Source organism: Onychomys torridus, chromosome 17, assembly GCF_903995425.1.
Source record: "Onychomys torridus chromosome 17, mOncTor1.1, whole genome shotgun sequence".
In the NCBI taxonomy this organism is placed as follows: Eukaryota; Metazoa; Chordata; class Mammalia; order Rodentia; family Cricetidae; genus Onychomys; species Onychomys torridus.
In genome coordinates this window covers 19,254,405-19,269,684 of record NC_050459.1, presented here as the reverse complement: position 1 = coordinate 19,269,684, position 15,280 = coordinate 19,254,405, and the positions used below count along the sequence as shown (strand labels likewise).

Sequence of the window (15,280 nt, the reverse complement as noted above, 5' to 3'; positions counted from 1 at the left end):
GTCTCCTTTTTTGAGAGAGGTGGGATTTTGTAATACCACCTTGTTAAAAGTCTAGATGGAAAAATGTATTTTGAGAGATAAATGTTTAGAGGGAGATGACAGATTTCACTTCTAAATAAGTGATCTGTTTATTTCTAAAGGAGTATTAGCTTCCTTCCCCCCAAATCCTCAAAATTCTTATCTTGCCTGTTTTGTTCAGTCTTGCTGGGATAAAAGAGGACTCTGGCTTCCTCAGTGGAGACTGCTTCCTTCCTTTTATACTACTCCAAATCTTAGGGAATTGCTCTTCCAATTTCTTCTTTTTTTGGAGATTAGAAATGTTGGCAACTACTATCTAGGATTGTGGGTTTTGTTCATCTTTTGTATGAGAAAGACCAGCTAAATGTATGGTCTGAAATGCTTTCCCTTCAGAAAAGGATGTAGCACGCCATGTCGAATACAAATGTAGAACATTTAGTATTGGTCTGTGTGGTGATATTGTGTTCCCCAAAATATTGTGCAACCTAATAAACTTATCTGGGGTCAGAGAACAGAACAGCCACTGGATACAGAGGCCAGAAAATGGTGGCACACACACCTTTAATCCCAGTATTCTGGAGGCAGAGATCCCTTCGGATATCTGAGTTTAAAGACACACTGGAAACAGCCAGGCATGGTGATTCACACCTTTAATCCCAGGAAGTGATGGCAGAAAGCAGAAAGGTATAAAAGGTATGAGGACCAGGAACTAGAGCCTGGTTTAGCATTCAGGCTTTTGAGCAGCAGTTCAGCTGAGATCTATTTGGATGAGGACGCAGAAGCTTCCAGTCTGAGGAAACAAGATCAGCTGAGGAATTGGCGAGGTGAGGAAGCTGTGGCTTGTTCTGCTTCTCTGATCTTCCAGCATTCACCCTAATACCTGGCTTCAGGTTTGATTTTATTAATAAGACCTGTTAAGATTCCTGCTACAGGTCTGCTCTAGCTGACTTTCTCAAGGTTACTAAAAATACAATGATAAGAAGTATAAACTAATTCACCAAGTGCTATCAATGATTGTATAAGCCTAAATTTCCTACTTTCCAAACTATGCACTCACATACTTATTGTTTATGCACCAGACAGTGAACAATAGATGTATACATACATCAATTTAAAACCTACTTTGTAGTGTAGTGGGGGTGGGGGTGAGGAGATGACCTAGTGGGTGTTGTGTGATATTATTACTGGGGAGATATAAATAATGTCTGTTTATCTCACCTACAGAAAGTATGATATCACCAGCCAGGATATCACTAAAATCCAACTTGGTGAATCAATGGGTTTTATTGGGGTAACTTGTAGGAATATGGCTGGGGAGTTACTTATGGGGACAGAAATGACTCAGGACAGTTCTGTCACCAAAGTTTACCCTAGTATGGGTTACAGCTCACAAAGTTGAGAACCTGGAGCACACTGCACAGCCTGCAGGCAACACAACAGGTTGAGAGTGTCCTTTCCAGGTACCTCAGTTGGTCTGAATCTCTTCCAGGCATCTTGGCTGGTCTCTGTCTCTTCTGGGTAGGTTGGATGGTTGGAAAATGTCTCTCAGCAATACTTACTGCTTCTATACTATGGGGGAGGGGGGATCTAGTGGGTCTGTCCAACTTCAGTGACTTCCTCAAGCCTTTGAGTTGTTTATTTCCTCAATTTAAGGAGATTCCCTGTAGGATGGAATGTTGCATCTCCTTTGTGAACATGCTGATGCTTCACCTCCCTTTAAAGACACCCTCTGTCTTAATAAACTTTCCCCGGGAGTGAAGGGTTTAAATCTCAGAGTCAGAGAAAACTGCTGCACAACAGTGGATACAGTGGATGAGAATGTTTTCCGTACAAGCATAAGGATCTGAGGACAGGTTTCCAGCACCCACAAAAGGAAAAAAAAAAAAAAAAAAAAGGCAGGCTTACACAGCTCTCACCCCTGTGATGAAGGGTCAGGATAAGAGGATCCCTTGAGATGGCTGGCTAGCCAGCCTAGCTGAAAAATGGCAAAATGCAAATGCAGTGAGAGATCCTCTCTGAAGTGGATATGGCAGAGCATGGTAAAGCAAGACACTGGATGTCTTCCTCCAGCCTCAATGAGAGCAAGCAACACACACGCGCGCGCACACACACACACACACACACACACACACACTTACTTTGTGGAATCCAAGACTGTAATTCAAACTCACTTTATTGACATTTCTTTTGAGATGCAGGAAAAATACGTTAAAGCTTTAGTGGATTTTAAAAATATTTATCAGAATAACTGTAAATGTGAAAGATAATCCTGTAGTATACTTATATAAGATTGGGCAAAATTGAGTGTAAATTAAAAAAAATATGCCAGTTCTGTACAATTATACCTACAAGTATGTGAATGAGTTCAAGGAATATTGTTGGCATAATTTGACAAAAATGTAGGAATACATGTCAGTGGCTGTCAACCAGGTTTTATGTCAACTTGGCATAAGCTAGAGTCATCCGAGAGGAAGGAACCTCAACTGACAAAATGCTTCTATAAGATTGGGCTCTGTACAAGCCTGTAGGTCATTTTCTTAATTAAGGGTGGATGTGGGAGGACCTCCAGGGCTGGTGGTGCTGTGGTGTATAAGAAAGCAGCCTGAGCAAGCCAGGAGGAGCAAGCCAGTAAGCAGCATCCCTCCATGACTTTCGCATATGGTCCTGTCTCCGGGTTCCTGCCCTATTAGATTTTCATGCCTTGGCTTCTCACAAGTTGCTTTTGGTCATGGTGCTTCATCACAGCAACAGTAACCCTAAGACAGTGGCTTTGGATATATGGAGTTACAAATGTGTATGGAAATATGCTGGGATAAATGAAGCACACAAACCTCTTGGTATTTGTGGGGGAGGACACGGTCTCACTACACAGCTCAGGCAGTCCTTGAGTGTACTCACAGTCCTCCTGCTTCAGACTCCTGAGTGCTGAGATCACAAGCATGTGCCACAACCAGCTAAACTGCTCAGCAATAGGCCGAGGGAGTGAATTATTAGCTAAGGATCCACAACTCCGTATTTTCTAACAGCTTCATCACTTTAACTTTGCAAAATATACACGTGTTTAATTTCAAAATTAAATATTGAGACACTAGAATAAAAGAGGGTCAATAACATGAAGAGAACATAACATAAAGTAGCAATGCAAAGCAGTCCCACGTTTTGAGGCAAGGCCTCACTATGCAGCCTGGTTACCCTCTGGCTCATTCTTCTCTGAGTGCTGGGGTTACCAGAATATGCCACCATATCTTACCATTCATGATTAGTATTTTCTTTCTTTCTTTTTTCTTTTTTCTTTTTCTTTTTTTTTTTTTTTTTTTTTGAGCTGAGGATTGAACCCAGGGCCTTGTGCTTGCTAGGCCTCTACCACTGAGCTAAATCCCCAACCCTTAGTATTTTCTTCAGCTTCTGTTTTATTTTGGAAAAAAAATTAATGACATACAGATTGTCAATCAATTGTTGAGAGAGGGCCAGGATAGGAAATTAAAGTATCCATGTCAATTCATGGGGACAGTGGATGTTTCCATACTAAAGAAGTAAGACGGTATTTGTGAGGTCTGGAGAGGAGGCTCAGCAGTTGCAAATGCTTGCTGCTCTTCCAGAGGATCTGAGTTCAATTCTCAACACCCACAGTGGGTGGTTCACAGCGTCCTGTAACTCCAGCTGTAGGGCATCCAACACCCTCCTCTGACGTCTACAAGCTCCACACTCACCTACATGTGTCACCTACAAACACACATGCACACACACATACACACTCACTTACACACACACACTCACCTACACACACACAGACATGCGTGCACACACACACTTTTAGGAAGCTCCTACAATAGTAGGTTTTCATATGTTTTTTAAAGAAGGCCTTTAGTGTTGTTCTTTCCCATAGTCCCACATTTAGCCTGTTCTCCCATCCCCTCTCTACTTAATCCTTCTACTATTCTTTCTCCCTTTTCTCTCTTTAACTCTATATTCTATTTCCATTTCCTTATGAGAGTCTTTCCTCCCCCTGGTTCCTTACTAGATACCTAACATCCATGGCTATTTGGATCATAGTATGCATATATAAGAGAAAATATGCACTGTTTGTTTTTTGGGGGGTCTGGGTTGCCTCACTCTATCCATTTACCCTCAACTCTCATAATTTCAATTTTAACAGCTGGATAATATTCCACTGTGTAGATGCACCACATCTTCATTATCTACTCATCGGTCAATGGTATCTAGGCTGTTTCCAATCTCTAGCTATTATACGAAGAGAAGCAATGGACATGGTTAAGCAAGTATCTTTGTCTTAGGATGTAGAGTCCTTTGCGTCTATTCGCAAGAGTGGTATAGCTGGATCTTGAGATAGACTAATCCTCAGCTCCTATGGAATCTCCATGTTGATTTTCAGAGTGGCTATGCCAATTTGTACTCCTTCCAGCAATGAGTAACTCTTCTTTCTCCACATCCTTACCAGCATGAGCTGTAATTGGTTTTATTGATCTTGGTCATTCTGAATGGGGTAAGATAAAATCTCAAAGTAGTTTTAATTTGAATTTCCCTAATGACTACAGATGTTGAACATTTAAGTTTTCCTCAGCATATAGTGGGGAACAGAATGTCCCAATTAGACAACTTATGCGACCAAGTAAAATGTCCAGTGCCAGGAATGAGTTACCTCTTGTTGAGTCATTGGCCGTAGGGATCACATGAACACCCGAAACATCACAAGCTATTGCCAGGTCCATTGACTTCTCTTCACAACCTGATAGTAAGGCCTTATTACTGAAAATAACATGTATGTCATCAAACATGGAGAAGTCAAGATGGTGCCCAACTAGAAACATCACCCCTAGAGACTATCATTCATGTTGCTGGAAGGTACTCTGCATGCTGGAGGAGAAAGGGAATCATCAATTTGCCCAGACACAAACCCTGTGACCTACAACAATGACCTGCCTGCGTGAAATGCTATACTGGTACAATAGCAGCACAAACATTATGGGAGTAACCAACCACTTTCTGATTGGATTTAAGGCCCACTCCATGAGATGGAACCCATCTCTGACAAAAGTAGCCAAGAACCTAGATAAGTCATGGGCCTAGGGGAAGAACTACTATTATTCTTCTGCTAAATGAACATAGCAATAACAAAAGGATTCCCAATGAGGTAATGATATACCCAGAGATCAGTCCCTCCCTCAACCCTTATCAGAGAAGCTTTTTCTTGCAGAAGATGTAAATTAACACAGTGACCCTCAAGTGTCAATATGCAGAGAGGGGAAGACTTTGGAGCACTCAGTACTAAATAGGATGTCATCAAACCCTCCCCTAAGGCTCAGGGATCTCTGAGGAAGAGGAAGCAGAAAGACCATAAGACTAGAGGTGGTGGCTGACTCCAAGGGAAGGGATTTTCCAGACAGAAGAGGACCAGTGCATGTAGAAGCTCTCAGCACAGGCTCAAACCAGATAGGTCCCAGCACCGAGAGGGGGAGGTGAACACAGGGCCCCACCCCTAACCAAGAAGCTCTCTGCAATTAATCCCTGCTGGCAAAGGGAAAATCTGTTTTCTTCAACCGAGTGACAATGGATATATCGACTATACCACCAGGCAGGCTCTAAGTAGTTGGCCAACACAAAACAAACTCCAAATTCTGGGTTTTGTCAGGGTGGGGTGGGCTTTTTTGTTTTGGCATTTTTCTCTTATTGTTTTCTTGTTTGTTTTGATTTTTTTATTTTGAGAGAAGGGGAGGGGGAGAGAGAGCATGAAGTTGCTTGGGTAAGATCTGAGAGGGTTGAAGGGAGGGAATAAATATAATCAAAATATATTGTATGAAAAAAATTAATTTTTTAAAAAGAAAAACACATACAAAAAAAAACCCTCCTTTTAAAGTATGGCTAGGATTTTGTCATAATAAAAGATACTTTAAAATGAAATCTTTTTTTTAAAGCTAATATTTAGAGGCCAGGGAGCCGACTCAGCAGGGAAGACTTGTTGCTCTCGTAGAGGACCCCAGTTCAGTTCCTCAGTCATGTTGAATGACTCAAAACGTCCTGTAACTCAAGCTCCAGGAGAGGGACTCCAAAAGCTCTGGTCGTCATAGACACCTACATTTATGTGCAAATACTCTCATGCAATTAAAAACAATAAACATCTTTTGTAAAGACAGTATTTGTGAAAATTATTCATCTCTATGCACATAAAGATCATGTGCTGGTTGGTTGGTTTTTGTTTTTTTCTTTTGTTTTGTTGTTTGTTTGTCTGTCAACTCCTTGAGTTGTCTGGGAAGAGGGAACCTGAATGGAGAAAACCCCTCCATCAGACTGTCCTATAGACAATTCAGTGGTGCATGTTCTTGACTAATGATTGATGTGTAGGGCTCTGCCCACTGTGGGCGGTGCCATCCTCTGGGCAGGTGGCCCTGCGTTGGGTAAGACAAGTAACTGAGGAAGCCGCCAGGGAACAAGCCAGTAAGCAGTGGCCTCTGCTTCAGTCCCTACCTCAGTCTAGGTTCCAGCCTTGAGCTCCTGCCGATAGTGATGAACTGTTAGCTGCAAGTGTAAGCCAGAATAAACCCTCTCCTTCCCAAGCTTGGTCATGGAGTTTATCACAGCAAAAAAGCAAAACAAAATAAAAATACACAGACTGGCAGGTCGTAACTTTATTGCATCCTCTTTTTAGAAGATCATTGGAGAGGAAAAATCACTAATTAAAGACAGACAATAGGAATTAGAATATATTTTCACATTGTGGTCATTTTTGCCCTTTGATTATGCTGCCAACGTTTTAACTTTTTTAACACATTTCTCAAATTGTATGACCACAAAAACCTTAAAAATATTCTATGTATTTCAGTCACGTATATCAGAATTACTTACTAAGATGATTCAAAATGACTGCGTGTTTTTCTGTTTTAGATATGTAATAACTTTGGTAATTGCCAATGCTTTCCTGACTACAGGCCTCCAGACTGTAACTTACAGATTGGATCACCAGGAGGCAGCATCGACGATGGAAACATTATCAGAGCTGGTCAGTACAAAGAAACCCCCATAGCTGAGTAGTATGTTGTTGTCTGTGTTATTAATTGAAGACAGACATCTTTGTCAATTCTTTCCCGGGCCAGTTACAAATAAGTTAATTTGGTGCCCTATTTGTAATGAGTTTTTTCAGAGGGCGTCAACTCTAACCAACTTAGTGAGGTCAACTAAAACAGAATGGTTCTCTTAAGTTTCAATAAATGTCACTAAGTAAAATTTTAAAAGTCATATATAGAATAATGAAAAGCACATACATGGTTCATACTTCATATTATTAAAGCAGAAAATTGTTGAAAAGCAACTCTGTGATACTCTGTTCATTCTGGGTGAAACTTAGAAAAATATGCAGCACAATATGTGTTCCTACCAGGAAATAATAGTAAGTCACATTCTAAATACATGCTGATATTTTCCCTCCTTCCTATGGTGAATAAAAGCCGTATCATAAGCTACTCGCTGGTTCAGTCATTCATCCCTTCATATACTCCCCTCCATGAGCATGCCATCAGGTATTTGGAGAAGAAATAACATTGAGATCCATGTTTCAGAAAGTCCACATAATCAATGACATAGAAGTTTCGTAATGAAAGTATATTACCCAACAAGCAATGGTGTTAGCTTTATTGGCCTGAAGTAGATATATAAATGGACAATGGCTAAATTATTTCAGATATCAAGTATTTGAAAGTGGCAGGGACTGAAACATGGTTGTGAATTAATACCTAACACATGCAACAAGGGGTCCAAGGATTCTGTACACATTTTTACAAGGAAGTCAAGGGTCGAACAGAGCACGGATATAATCTGTTTAATTTGTCTAGTGAGAGCTGGGTGTGATGGCACATGCCTGTAATCTCAACACAGGAATCTGAAGCAAGAGGAGTACTACAAGTTTGGGGTTAGCCTGGGCTAACATGAAAGACCCTGTCTGTGTTAGGGTTTCTACTGCTGTGACAAGACACCATGGACCCAAAGCAATGTTGAGAGGAAAGGTGTATTTCATCTTACAGGTCTCAGATCATACTCTTCTACGAGGGAAGTCAGGTCAGGAACTCAAACTGGGCAGGAACCTGGAGGCAGGAGCTGATGCAGGGGCCATGGCAGGGGGGGGGGGTGCTGCTTACTGGCTTGCTCCCCACGGCTTGCTCAGCTTCCTTTCTGTTAAACCCCAGGAGTACCACCTGCCTGGGGGTTGCACCACCCAGGATGGGCTGGGCCCTCCCACATCAGTCACTAATTAAGAAAATGCACTACAGACTCATTGTGGAGGCATTTTTATCAGCTGAGACTTCCCCTTTCAAAATAACTCTAACTTGTGTCAAGTTGAGAATAAACTAGCCAGACAGCATCTCAAAGAAAACGAAATTGACTAACAACAAGTAGTTTGGCTATCTGTGGAATTCATGCGAAAGCATATATATATTGGGGACAATGCTGTTTGTAATTCACTAAGGACATGAAGGGTTCATAACCCATACTTTATACTTAGGTAGATGACCACAGCAATCAGTGGGGTGATAAAAGTGAGGTGAGAACACTGTGTGTAACTTCAGAAAGCCATGGTATTTTAGAAACATAGTGTCTGAGATGAGCACCAGTATGAAAACATACACTAAACAAAGGAGTGGTTGAAGCCAGCCGTGATTTCTCCCGCCTGAGATCCCAGCACTTGAGAGGCTGGAGCAGGAAGACTGCTCCAAGTGTGAGGCCCACCTGGGGTTCCTTGTGAAACTGTGTCTAAAAACAAAGGCGAAACAAAACAGAATATTAGATTCTTGTGTTTAGTCACGGCAGAATAATACCAGAAAACTGCATGAAATATTTATCAAAAAATAGTATAGGCCTATGAGTATTTGGGAGAAGAGTATAGACAGTATAGGCCTGTGGTGATATTGTGTTCCCCAAAATATTGTGCACCCTAATACACTTATTTGGGGTCAGAGGCAGAACAGCCACAATATTAAACATAGAGGATAGGCAGTGGTAACACACTCCTTTAATCCTAGCATTCCAGAGGCAGAAATCCATCTGTTCAAGGATACAGCCAAACATGGTGACTCACACCTTTAATCCCAGGGAGTGATGGCAGAAAGCAGAAAGGTATATAAGGTGTGAAGACCAGAAACTAGAGGTGTTTGGCTGGTTAAGCATTTGGCTGGTTAAGCTTTTAGGCTTTTAGCAACAGTTCAGCTGAGACCCATTCAGACGAGGACACAGAAGTTTCCAGTCTGAGGAAACAGGATCAGCTGAGGAACTGGCAAGGTGAGGCTTCTGTGGCTTGTTCTGCTTCTCTGATCTTCCAGCATTCACCCCAATAACTGGCATCAGGTTTGATTTTATTAATAAGAACTTTCTAAGATTCTTGCTACATAGGCCTATGGATAATTGGGAGACAAGTATAGGCCTATGGGTAATTGGGAGAAGAGTATAGGCTTATGGGTAATTGGGAGAAGAGTATAGGCCTATGGATAATTGGGAGAAGAGTATAGGCCTATGGGTAATTGGGAAAAGAGTACAGGCCTATGGGTAATTGGGAAAAGAGTGCAGGCCTATGGGTAATTGGGAGAAGAGTACAGGCCTATGGGTAATTGGGAGAAGAGTATAGGCCTATGGGTAATTGGGAAAAGAGTATAGGCCTATGGGTAATTGGGAGAAGAGTATAGGCCTATGGGTAATTGGGAGAAGAGTATAGGCTTATGGGTAACTTAGAAAAGAGTACAGGCCTATGGGTAATTGGGAGAAGAGTATAGGCCTATGGGTAATTGGGAGAAGAATACAGTCCTATGGGTAACTGGGAAAAGAGTATAGGCCTATGGGTAATTGGGAAAAGAGTGCAGGCCTATGGGTAATTGGGAGAAGAGTATAGGCTTATGGGTAATTGGGAGAAGAGTATAGGCCTATGGGTAATTGGGAAAAGAGTATAGGCTTATGGGTAATTGGGAAAAGAGTACAGGCCTATGGGTAATTGGGAAAAGAGTACAGGCCTATGGGTAATTGGGAAAAGAGTGCAGGCCTATGGGTAATTGGGAGAAGAGTACAGGCCTATGGGTAATTGGGAGAAGAGTATAGGCCTATGGGTAATTGGGAGAAGAGTATAGGCCTATGGGTAATTGGGAGAAGAGTATAGGCCTATGGGTAATTGGGAGAAGAGTACAGGCCTATGGGTAATTGGTGAGACAGTTTCAACATTCCTGTAAATGTGATGGAATATCGGATGAAAGGAAGTAAAGGGAAGAGAATAGCTAAAATTTTCAAATGATGCATCAACCAAAGAGACCCAGTCTTTTAGCCATGGGAAATATTTGGAATAACTAGAGTGTGAGCCTACAGATTTCCTCCCTTAACGGATATTATCTCCCTTCAGCCAGTTCTGTTAACACCACCATCCAATCAGGAAAGTACACTACAGAAAATATTATGTTTATGGCTCCAGACTAAAGGAAGGGGCAGAAGACAATGAGGATGACTCAAATGTTTGGAATACTGTCCATGGCACCACAACTATGTCTTTAGGAGAACACTGAAGAAAAAAAAACTTTATGCTACAGAAATGTAAAGAATTTTGTTGTTGGAAATTCTCAGAACTGAATTTTTATTTCATATTTCTCATTAGTTCCTCAAAGATTTTGAATAATTTATATTTTGGTCATATTTACTACCCTCCCTTGGCTCTTTCTAGATCCACACTCTCTTCCCAATCTACCCAAGTTTGGGTCCTTTTCTGTCAGAAGTATGATTTTCGCTAGCCATATACTCCTGGATGTGTACTCTTCCACTAGAGCATGGTCAATGTACCAGGACTTACATAACGAAAGAAATCCAACTCTCCCTGTCCCAGCAGCCAACTGCTGCTCCATTATGGGTGGTACTTTGTGCCCCCTCCTTTCTCCATGCCAGGTGTTTTTCTGGCTTGAGTTGGCACAGGTCTTGTACGTGCTATCAACATCTCTTGAGTGCATATTTGTCCTATTGTGTCTGGAAAGTGACACTTCCCTGTAGTCACCCACCACCTCCGGGTCTCATCATCATTCTACCCATTCTTCTGCAATGAACGTTGAGCCCTGTTGGGAGGGGTGTGATGTGGCTGTCTCACTGGTGGATGAACATTCTGTCATCTCTTGTGTTTGCATCTTGACCATGTATGGGTCTCTGTTAACCATCATCTACTGCAAAAAGAAGCTTTTCTGATGAAGCTTGAAGGATATACCAAATCTATGGGAATGATGGCTAAGAATCAGTTTAATATTATCTAGATGTGGCAGAATAATAAAATATGTTTAACAAATAATAAAAATATTTAAGATATTTCTCAGTGTTTAGTTCCTTGAAGATTTTGAGCAATGTGTTTGACCATATTCACTACTTTCCCTCAGCTCTTCCTAGATCCACCTGCTTCCTACCCATCTAACTTTGGGTTCTCTCTTTTTTTAAATCCCAATAGTGGTGGGTTTTTCTCGAGGGCCTATGACATTTCCAGGCACAGTTTCTTGTCAGGCCAGTCATTGCTGTAGCGTTCATAGTTCACAGGTGGGGCCGACTTGTGATGACTTCTCCAGTAGTCTACACAGCACTCTCCAGCACTGTGAAAGCCATCCAGTAGACATGAAGCATCTAGGTAGTGACAGAATGATACGTTTATGTCCTATTATTAAAGTGTGTGGTGTCTTCAACAATAGGGTCTCACCATCTCATTCTAGGGGGTAATAAAGAGTCTTGGCTAGAACCTCTAATGTTTGTTGGAGCTGTGAGACATCATTGGCCCAAAACTCCAAAAGTGGTAACCCATTGCTGATACTGGTCTTCCTGATGATACTGGTCTTCCTGATACTGGACTTTCGCTAGCCTCCAGTGTCTTGTGGGTGCTTTGTCACCCTGTTACTGCATAAATCTGTGAAAGTTTTGTTCTGTGTGTATGTATATGTTCTAGGAAGCTACTATAGTAGTAGATTTCCATATGACTTTTTACAAATGTCCTTTGTCCTGGCTGTCTATCCCTGTATTTCCCCTCCCCCAACTCCCTACCCCACTGTAATCCTTCTTGTTGAGTTATTCCCTTTTAACCCATTACACCTCTGTTTTATCTCCTCTCCTTTAAAAGACCCTCCTCCCATGTCCCTTTACTAATTTTCTGACCTCTGTGGCTATTCCACATGAAATACCCATATCTGAAGACCCAAAGCTATTACCCACAAATGGGGGGAAACTCTAAAGTTTGTCTTTCTGGACTGGGGTTACCTCACTCAGAATGATTTGTTCCAGTTCCATCCACTAACCTGTGGATTTCATTTTTCTTGACATCTGGATAATATTCCATTGTGTAAATGTGCCACATTTTCATTATCCATACACCAGTGAGTGGGCATTTAGGCTATTTCCATTTGCTAGATATTATGAACAGAGTAATAATGAATATGGATGATCAGGTATCTATAATAAGATATAGAGTCATTGGGTAGATGCCCAAGAGTGGCAGAGCTGGCTGATTTCCATAGTGGCCACATAACTTTGCCCTTACACCAAGAGTGAATAAATATTCCCCCTACATCCACATCACATTTGTCACCATTTGTTTGAGGGTTTTTTGTTGTTGTTGTTGTTTTCTTAGCCATTTTGACTGGGATAATACGAAATCACAAAGTAGTTTTAACTTATATTTCCCCAATAGCTACGGATGTTGAACATTTTATAAAATGTTCCTTAGCCATTTGTGTTTAATCTTTGAGAAATCTGTTTGGTTCCATGCTCTACTCTTTAATTTCATTGTTTTTGTTGTTGTTGGGGTTTTAATTGTTATTTGTGTGTTGTTGCTCTTGATGTTCAGGGGGTTTGGGGTTTCCTATTTGTTTGTTGGTTGTTGTTTCTCTGTATATCCTAGACACTAGCCCTCTATTTGACATATGTCTAATAAAGATTGTCCCATTCTGTGGACTGCCTCTTCACTCAAAAGATCACATTCTTTGCTGTTCAGAGACTTCTTAGTTTCATGAAGTCCCACCTGTCAACTGTTGGTCTTAATGTTTGCATCTCCGAGCTTCTGTTCAAGAAGTCCTTTCTTGTGCCAGTGAGTTCAAGCCTATTCCCTGTTTTTTCTTCTATCAGATCCATGGTATAAGGTCTCATGTGGAAAATTTTGAGTTTCTTTGTTTGTTTATTTATTTATTTATTTATTTTTGCAGAGTGAGACATGAGGATCTAGTTTCATTCTTGTAGTTAGCTAGTTGGACTAGCACCATTATTATACATGGTCTTTTACCCAAAGTATATTTCTGGTCTCTTTGTAAAGGCTCAGGTGCCTGTAGCAGTTCAGGCTAGCATGTGGGTTTTCAGTTCTATTCCATTATCAACATGTTTGTTTTTGTGCCAGTGCCATACTGTTTCTATTACTATAGCTCTGTAGCATAACTTGAAATCGAGGATGATAATACCTTCAGCAGATTTTTTTTTTTATTGTTTAGGATTATTTTGGCTATACTAGGTCTTTTGTGTTTCCATGTGAGATTTAATTTTTTTCCAAGTTCTATGAAGAATTGCATTGGGATTTGGCTGTGGATCATGTTGAATCTGTAGATTTCTTTTGGTAGGTTGGCCATTTACACAATATTAAACCTATCAGTCCATGAGCATAGGTAGTCTATCTTCTAATATCTTCTTCAATTTTTCCCCCAGTGTGATATGGTGAAGGTAAAAAGAGGAGGTTTTGTATCCATAAAGTGTTAACACCACATAGAAAAATACAATTTGATAAAAATGTGTTCATCTAAGAAGTGAAACTTATTTAGCAAGGCAGTGGATAAAAGTTTTTATAACAAGTTTTCTCTTGAATTTCCACTTCACTCTGTCAACATTGTGATTTTTAACATATTTAAATAAAAATTACTATTAAGTTATATATAAAATTTGAGTCAGGTTGAGCAGACCTGATTTTTCCAGCACTTGTGACTGCGAAGGAAACCCTCAGTGTCCTTCCTTGCCACGTTTGAAATACACAGTGTGTTGTCATCTGCAGATGCTCTGCTGTGGGCACAGTGGTCCTGTCCTCCATTCCAGAAAGTGTAAAGCCCTAGGATATAGGGAGGTTGGTCAATGGCATCTTTTGAATGATTGATGTTACCAATGAACCGCATGAGACAAACATCACTCCAAGCAAGTAGACAGTACCAGAACATTTAAATAAACATGCAGAAAAGACGTATGGAAGATGTGTTGTGTGCTTTGGAAGTGTTCTGTTATTTTCCCCAGGCTAGTTCCTTGTGGTTTGCCAAAGTAATAATCACATTATGCATGCATAGGATTAAAGTGTAAAAAAAAAAAATGAAGGAGCTTGTCTAGGTTTCAGATCAACCTGTCCTTCCTGGTTTCTCTTTTCCAGACATGTATTTGGGCACAAAATACTTCAGCAAGCATCAGGACAGCTGGCTGATCCTGAGTTTCTTCATTTTTCTGCCTTTTATCATAACTTTCATCATTGGGATCATGAAGAGAAATGAAAGGAAAATCATGCCTCAGAGAGAAAACTAAATATGAAGGGTAATTATAACCCATTTTTGTTAAATGGAACTGCATTTTAGTGGTTTATGTTCTCTAACATTTATTATTTCATTCCTAAATATGAACTTTTTTTTTTGTCCCAATATAAGTTGAATTCTTACAATTTTCTTTCTCAGTACTTAAGTGTCCTAGATCTTTTTCTAGTTGTATCCCAGGCTGCACTGGGAACTTCATCTGCCAGACAAGACTAAAATCTGTGTGTCGCTGTAATTTTCCCTCCAGCTGTGTCTAACCCATGGAAGAGAGCTGAACTTCAAGGCATTATATTAAAACTCCCATTCATAGATTACTTTTAATTTCATAATCCATCCATATTTGCCTCAAATGCTAATCAAAACCTTGTTTCTGAAATGACATGCTGCTCCTCATGTTCATGCTTGCTTTTTTAGTTTGTGCTTCTCTGGACAGGCAGGCATTTCACCCACCAATGGTAAGAGACTGATATGCCCAAGTGCACGAGTGTCTTTGACCTTTTACTGTTATTTTAACCATGGAGGGAATGACCATCAGCAAGAGGCCAGAAAAGAGAGTCACGAGGGAGTCTTCAAAAGTGTGGTCCAGGATTCCTAAACTACCAGAGCAAGAGTGCTGGGATCCCCTGAGCAGACCCATTGACCAGGACTGCCCACATTAGATGACTCTGATTTCCATGGCTCATAATTACTTGGCAGAGTCCGTACAGTTGGCAGTC

At 40.8% G+C, this 15,280-nt stretch overlaps 1 protein-coding gene across 1 annotated transcript in view; it reads left to right on the top strand.

The window, feature by feature from the left end:
* LOC118597609 (disintegrin and metalloproteinase domain-containing protein 18-like) overlaps positions 1 to 14,559 on the top strand; it is an 85,859-nt gene extending 71,300 nt beyond the window's left edge. Inside the window, exons 18-19 of the mRNA XM_036209196.1 lie at positions 6,919 to 7,033; positions 14,411 to 14,559. Coding sequence (XP_036065089.1) covers positions 6,919 to 7,033; positions 14,411 to 14,559 — 264 coding nt within the window. The remainder of the gene's footprint in view (positions 1 to 6,918; positions 7,034 to 14,410) is intronic.
* Positions 14,560 to 15,280: the final 721 nt, after the last annotated feature.